The sequence below is a fragment of the Loa loa genome, assembly GCF_000183805.2.
Source record: "Loa loa unplaced genomic scaffold supercont3.132, whole genome shotgun sequence".
NCBI classification, from domain to species: domain Eukaryota; kingdom Metazoa; phylum Nematoda; class Chromadorea; order Rhabditida; family Onchocercidae; genus Loa; species Loa loa.
Window position 1 is genome coordinate 133,977 of NW_018108312.1, and position 7,938 is coordinate 141,914.

General features: G+C 32.5%; 2 protein-coding genes across 2 annotated transcripts; both read left to right on the top strand.

Moving 5' to 3' along the window:
• Positions 1-2,125: 2,125 nt before the first annotated feature.
• LOAG_10773 (hypothetical protein) lies at positions 2,126-3,597 on the top strand (the record flags this gene model as incomplete). The annotated part of the gene is made up of 5 exons (XM_003146297.1): positions 2,126-2,200; positions 2,750-2,902; positions 3,157-3,326; positions 3,385-3,482; positions 3,539-3,597. 5 exons carry the CDS (start codon positions 2,126-2,128, stop codon positions 3,595-3,597), a joined length of 555 nt encoding a protein of 184 aa, XP_003146345.1.
• Positions 3,598-4,815: 1,218 nt separating this feature from the next.
• On the top strand, positions 4,816-5,447 carry LOAG_10774 (hypothetical protein; the record flags this gene model as incomplete). Its single annotated transcript, XM_003146298.1, has 2 exons — positions 4,816-5,010; positions 5,394-5,447. Coding segments are annotated over 2 exons (249 nt in total), but the record flags the coding sequence as incomplete, so codon positions are not given.
• Positions 5,448-7,938: the final 2,491 nt, after the last annotated feature.

The window sequence follows — 7,938 nt, forward strand, 5'->3', positions numbered from 1 at the left end:
ATTTACTTTCAAATTTCAAATTTTCAATTTTAGAATCAATTAGACAATTCTATGGTTGTAAAATGGAGGAAAAAGAAAAAAGAAACTGTTATTAAATTCATCCAAAAGGAAAATCCACTAAACTGACCAATGGAATTGCTTTTTTTCGAAATAATCTCTTTATTTTTTTTTTTTTTAACAACCAATGATTTTAAACAAAACCGCTTAATAACTTTGAAATGAACAAAATAGTTAATTCAAGAAAACTTCAAATGTATTTATAAATCTTTTACACATTCCGTAAACAAATACCGGCGAATCCTGAATGATACAATGATTGTTATTCTGATAAAAGGATCTAAAACATATTGAAATATCAAATGAATCCCCCGGTAATCCCGGAAATTTATTACAATACGTAAAATTATTTTTGAAATTTTACAAACATTTTTATATGTTATCTTTGTCAAATCAAAATCTCACATAAACCAATGATATTGAATTTTTGTATTTAAATCTCTTCCACTCTCCTCTTTCTACCCTCCTTTTTCACTTCATTTTCTCCCGTATATATCTTCTTTCCATTAACAGTAAAATGAAGAAATGTATATGTACATCCCTAACCATTGTTTAGCTTCATTTCTGGCGGTGTATTTCATTTTGTTTATAATTTAAAAGAGGGACAGAGGCCATGGGAGGAAGAGGAAAAAGATGAGGAGGAAGAGGAGAAGGAGGGTTTAGCTTCCTCAGGATTCCACTACATTCTTCTATTATTCTGATAACAGGGAAGAGGAGGGGGGGGGGGGAGGGGAGGGAGTGGAAATGCTGGACGTTGATGAATCCGATACTATTCGCTATACTGTATGTGATAGTGATACTTGACACCTCCAACAGTTCTCTGATAGGGGTGGGTCAATCCATCCATATATATATATATATAAAGGTACCAGTGAGGGGAAGGGGGTTAATAGGTGCAATTTGGAGCTGTGTTTCCGTTACTGTTATTCAGAGTGATTTGTAGGAATGATGTCTAAAGCTAAAAGAGCCAGCTGGCAATTTCATTTCGTTGTTTGTGCCTTTGTTGCTTGCTGTACATGGAGCAACCAATACATTCCCCCCCCTCTCCCCCCGCCCTCCCGCCCTATCAAGCTAAGCAATCTCCGTATCCTCTCCGCCCCATACATACATTCCACTATTTCCAAGCAGTTAAACGAAACCCCTTTAACAATTGATTCTTGATAATACTCATATGATATCGATTGACCGAAATGCTCACAATGTCATTTTATTTTATTTCGTTAATACGGGCACACGTAAATAAACTGTGATATCATGGGCACGTTATGCGTACGTCTTTCACCTGTTCAGCTATCGGTTGGGAATTCATATTTTAGTCCGAGCTGCCCCTTGAAAGACTAACGCCACGATGCCCTCTCGTCTTTCTTACCCTTTTTTTTCTCTTCTCTCTCTCTCTCTCTCTCTCCTTCTCTCCAATTCTTCATCAATTATTTCATGAAAAGTTTTTTGAAATAATTTTCCTTCTCACTTTCGTTGGCTTCACAGAACTTTTCTACATCGCATTTATCCAGCACTATACAGTCATTTAGCTTACAGTCTCAATATCTTAGTGGTACGGTATGGTACCGTACCCACTAAAGGCATCTATGCTTAAATATTTCATTTCTCCTTGTCAACGAAATTATGTTTTTTTCAATTACCTATTTTGATTAATGAACAGGAATATGATGGAATTGTAAGCAGTGTATGTTATAGATACATGCTGAGTGCGCTAATTATAGCTACTTCAGCTGCAGCTAAATTTGCAATATAAACGAACACTATGTGTGTGTGTGTGTTGTGTGTGTGTGTATATGTGTGTGTGTGTGTCTGTCTGTCTGTCTATCTGTGTGTACATGTGTGTCTGTGTGGCAATTCGAATGTTCGCATTTATCAATGCGAAAAAAAGAGAAAAGAGGGATTAGCGCCCTAAGGAACGTTTAGTTCAATGTTCAGCTTCCAGTAATATTCTGGAAGAGCAGAAGTCGACGACAACAACAACGACAATAGTAGCAGTGATAACAATAGTAATAATAGCAACGACTTTGAGGAACCTCAATTTTTCATTTTCAGCCTTACTTCCTGCTATATGTATCCAATGGCTACCGTTCGTCCACCAGTGTGGTGCATTTCTAAAATACCAATTCTTAAATGGCTTCAATTGGTCAGCCATTTGCTTGCTTACAAATATTCATTCATAATTTTAAATAACAATCGATTTAAATTGTTGGAATTCAGTTTTAGAAGAATTTGATCACGAACAATTCTATTATCAGTTCCAACAGATAGAGAACGCTATCAGAGATCCGTTACGAGGTTTTCATCTCTGTATTTAATTTTTCTCTTTAGTTATAGCTATCATCCCATCTTATTGGATTATTTGTTCACATTTAACTTGGAATGATTTCGAAATATTTGTTGTCATTGAAATTTCAATTTTTTTTTTAAATTTTTTAAACGATTTTCTTAGCATTAATAAGCAATAGAGATTATAGCAACAAGGTCAATTGTCCACTCCTCATTGAACTTTACTTGACCTATTCTTATTAACGACATTTCCCGTTAGCTCCAATATAAGCTGAATATCATCTCTTACGGGTTATTTAAACTCACGGCTTATCATTTTTCATTATGTTGATGAGGGATGTACATAATGTCAGTAGATAGATTGATTAAGCTTCACTATACAGTAACATACGGATGATCCTTTTAGGTATGTTCCTTGGTTGTTGTCATTTTTATCAGTGATGGAAGATATCAGTGGTTCATCTACACAGTGATTTTCTTCATTTGCATCTTTCTCATTGTGTGTACCTTTTTGACACTGGTGGTACTATATGTGGGTATAAAGAACGTTTACAATGTTGTTAGTTTCAAATTGTTTCATTTGTGGGACGGTATCATACTAGTGATTTGATATCGATTGTGCAATCATTCATTATCAGTGAGATATCATTGCTTGATTAAATGTTCATATTCATAATTTGCTAATTAGATAGATGTATGTTTTGTCAGAAAATATAAAAATAAAAATCCAAAAATGATTTTTATCATGAAAATATGATATATTGAAATGTAATGAATGATAATCGAAGTTTTATGATGATGACAAATTTTCAGGAAGTAATATTCAATTTAATAGCATTTTTATCATGTTTATTGGCCGGTTCACTGTTAACCTACGATCTGATACAAATGATTTCCGGTAGTTTCACACATCATCGATACCTTCCACCAGCATATATCGGTAGGGATAGCTGGAAGAATCGAATCGCTGTCTGTACGGTACGGTGTTCCTAATTTCCTTTTTCCTTCTATTCATCTGATTAATTCAATTTTAAGTTTCAGTATGCATTTATTATTAATCAATAGATCACCTAAGCACAGTAATCATGACAGGAGGATAACTGGTGACAGTTGCACATGTACCACTTTTAGTCATTACGGTATCTGTGATATCTAGAGACGTTGCATTTTCCCCAAATTCAAAATCGATTTTCAGGTATTCCTGCTTCTGAAGACGCTTTTTTATCAGGCATCATTTGTGATAATCAAACATAAGGGAAGAAGTCTAGACTAAAAGAAATGTTTCATCGGATTTCTGTTCCCTCTTGATATTCTATTTTTGATATAATGACGAAAAGCCTGGTGCAATCGAAAATTTAAGACATATGAACCAATGATGACCTATTTCAAAACATTATTTACCTTCGAAAGATTGTAAGATTACAAATTCAAATCAATTGCAGCATTTTGTAATACTTAAATCTTGTCAACAAAAGTATCTATGGGATATCATTAGGTGACAGTCATCATATCAGCTAATGAAACCTTTAACAATATTTATCTTCCATTCTTATCATTTCGAATTACACCACTGAACGTCAGTTTTTGTTTACATTTGCTCACAACTCCGTTATTTCATTAAATTGTAATATCAATTAAGATAATCGTGTCGATTACTGGTGTTATTCGTTGTTTGTATGGGAAAATCAGAAGGATACTTTATTTCTGATGGCCCCTGCATAAGATCACCGTATATTAGTGAAATTCAAAGGATATGCTTGGTGACTCCTGCATAAGGTCATTACTTATGCCTTACTTTTGCCACAAATCTTTGTATTTTATTTAAACGATATATGATTTTTTGTTATAAATTTACATTTCATACAATAACTCTAACCTATGGCCTTATTTATTTCTTTATTATATGTTTCATGACAAATTGCTACTACTATAAAATCGCTGTCATCCATTTACATTTTATTGTTATCAATTTTGTAAAGTTGTAAGGATCGTTCGTTGAAGCTCTCTCGCTCTCTTTTTTTTTCCTTTTCACGGACATTCCGTTATTTTTGAGACTTATGAAATCGATCACTGATGGAGGCAGCTTATGATGTGCTTTTCTTCTGGTATACTTCACTATTTGATAATATATGAAAGATAAAAGGAAGGAGAGGAGGGGATTTTTAAACCAATGGGAGCGAAAATTGCAACAGTTCTTTTTAAATTTCATATAATTATTGAAGATGACAACAAATCAATATTATCAATCGTTATCATTCTATAGATTTCAATGATTTATTCTTCATAGAAATGCTAAGAGAATATTTTTAAATAAATATCCAATTCTTATATTTGTGACATTTGCGCGGATCATGGAAATCAATATCGCTATTCTTCAGTTCTACCTAAGAGCTTTTTCTTTTTTGAATTTATAATATTCCGTTTATGGCAAAGAATGAAAATTTCAGTATGCAAACAGCTTTTGTTTTTCTGATGAGTACAGCCTTATTTTGGTGGGGATGTTGTAATCGATCAGTTAACCAAATTAAAAAACCTTTGCACCGTTCTTCGGATGAAACCGGTGTCACTACGGTACAAGCAAATAGTGTAACACGAACAGCTAAAACAATTCGTGAGGATGCTCAATCACCAGCGTTATCAAAATCGCAATCAATTCCTCGTACATCGGTTGTTATTTTTGATATACTTGTAATATTTCAATTGCATGCTTCTATATAGATCGTATACTGCGACAATTACGCCTTCAAAATGTAAATGTTAATTTTAAAGCTATATCAAATTTAAGTATTTAATGGATGATATTGTATGCATTATTTAATGAATGATGAGAAATGCGAAGTTTCTATGAAAATATTGAAAATTAAAGCACTATCGAAAAGTAAAAACGAAGCAGTTAAAAAAGAAAAGATTCAAAGAAACTTTTTGAATTGAAGGCGCAATTGTCATAGTAGTTAGTATAAAGAAATCCTACATTGCTGAAAATAGGTGAATTAAATTCATTTGCTTATCTGATAAGTGGTAGTGTAACATTCCATTAGAGAAATTTTTAGTCGGAAAAATCGGTAGAAGCAACACAACCAGAAACCATGAAAATGATTCATCAAGTAAGCAATAAGCTATTTTGTCGTAGAGATGGATAGCTTTTATTTCATCATCATATTTGGTATGAATCAATATTTAAATGCTGCCATTTATATATGGCTATAGATGTTTCAACTAATGAATTTTTAATCTCAATCAAAATTAAATTAAAATAAGATAAAGAGAGGTAAGATAGAATTAAGTACGGTCGGAGGGGTCGGAAGTATTTTTCAAATTTATGTTGTAACTGGCTATGAAATGTGAAACTTGCAGTCACACTCGAAATCTAAATCGTTGAATTTGAATCAAAATTTGGACATATCACAACCTGAAGAAGCCGTTCTTCCAGTATTTTTTCTTTTTTTTGATTCGCTAGAGGAAATTTAATGAATCATAAGCTTCCATAACGAATGACATAGTATTTTGTATTTATCTTTAATACCCAAGCATTGTGTATTTAATTATATAATTTCAAAATCACCTGGATAAAGAGAGAGAGGGAGAGAGAGAAAGAGAGAGAGAGAATAGCAAATAAGCAAAGCAATAAGAAACTGGTACAGATTATTAGCTAATCAAAATTAGGTAGTTCAAAAATAATGCTTAACTTTCTAAGTTGAATTCTATGTATGAAATTTTAACTTAAGTTTAGCTTTATACATCAATACGGCGCTTTTGACTTACAGCCCAATAACTATTGGAAAAATTTTTAGCATTGAATATATCTAAATGTTTTTAAATTTCTACCTATACTGATTCATATACTAAAATTAACAAACTTGATTGGGAATGTTTATTTGCGCCAATATTACAGCGAAAAGAAGAGCAGGATTCATTTGCTACACATATTCCCATGAAAAGAGTTGCTAAAAGAAGCACGGAGGTTTTAAAAATTTTTTTTTCTTTTCATAAAATTTAGTTTAAACTGTAAGATTCTTGAAAGTATCAAAATTTAAATTTGAATATGAAGTTATCTAATTTGTTGCAGATTAAAGCAAAACCACCAGTACGTTGCGATCGTGATGATTACAAAACAATACCAACACATATGTTGCCTTCTTCAACTGATGACCTTTAAAAAAAAAAAGAATTTATGGTCATAAATAATCGATGAAATTGATAGTTACAAAGATTATTTAATTATTGAGTAAGCATACCATATGCCTCAACATTTTCAATTTAAACAAATCATTTTTTTTGATCGGAAAAAAGAAAAAAAAAGAAAAACGATAGGAAATTCTCATTAACAATTCTTTTAGGAATATTTTTAGTCATTTGATAATATCAACTATAAAAAAATATCTGTAGTGAAATAAACAAATATTCATAGTGTTAGTTGACAATATTGTCAACATATTCAATAATATTGAAATGAAATGACAATCGTTTGTCACATCATTTTGATTTAAATTTGTGTAAGCTAAAAATGATTTACATATCATAATGTTTGAAGTTACACTAAGCTTAACTAATTGATCAATAGAGTTTTAGTAATAATTTGACTATTAGCCTATTAACAATGTTATCTTTGTGACAATTTCATCCCTGCTAACTACATTCTTTCCAATGTTTACAAGAATCAACAATTCGTGATATTTCTTGGTGTATTCGAAAATTTTCCTAAAATCATAAATTTCAAAAGAGTAAAATCTATCAATTATGGTGTCTGTCCGTGAGTGTACGTGTGCGTGTGCATGTATTGTGTGTGTGTGTGTGTGTGTGCGTGTGTGTGTGTGTGTGTGCGTGTCCGTCTGTTAGTATGTATATATGCATTTGCTATTAAGTTGATTTAGAAAAAGGAGGTCTTTTGATGGGAGAGGAGGAGGAGGAGAGAACAAGCAATGCGTATTATTTCAACAGAATGAATTCACAAGTCAGTTAGGCTTACTTGCATCTATTCTTGGCTCTTTTCAAAACTTTATTTTGATTATTTAGCATGCATCCTAATTTTCTAACGAATTGCAAAATGATAAATCCGTTACAATTCTTGTCCTTCTCCAAATAACGCTCCATTAAACTTTAGCTTAACCCATCTCTCTCCTCATTCATCAACTATCTCATCCTCTATATAGCTAGCTTATAATGTTTAATTTTTAAACCAATCCAGTTAGTTAAGCGATCGATCACAATCCCAAATGCAAAACACCGTCTTTATGTGTCATTTTACGGCGTGCACACACACGCACACACACACACACACACACACATACACATACACACACACACACACATATATATATATATATATATATACGGACAGGACATGCATGCAGTTGCAATCTGCATAGATTAAAGCCCAGAAAGCCAAGTTGATTTAACTTAAAATGGGCCTAAAAGAAGGAAGACATGCATACCTTTTATCCAAATGGAATACTGCAGCAGTAGTAGATGGATCGGTTGCAAACGCTGTCACCTTCTTTTTCCAACCATTACTTCATCTATTCATCAATTCTGACAACCTAATTGCCCATTAGGCATTACCAATTCATTCATTTCACCTGCCTTCCTTTTTCTTTT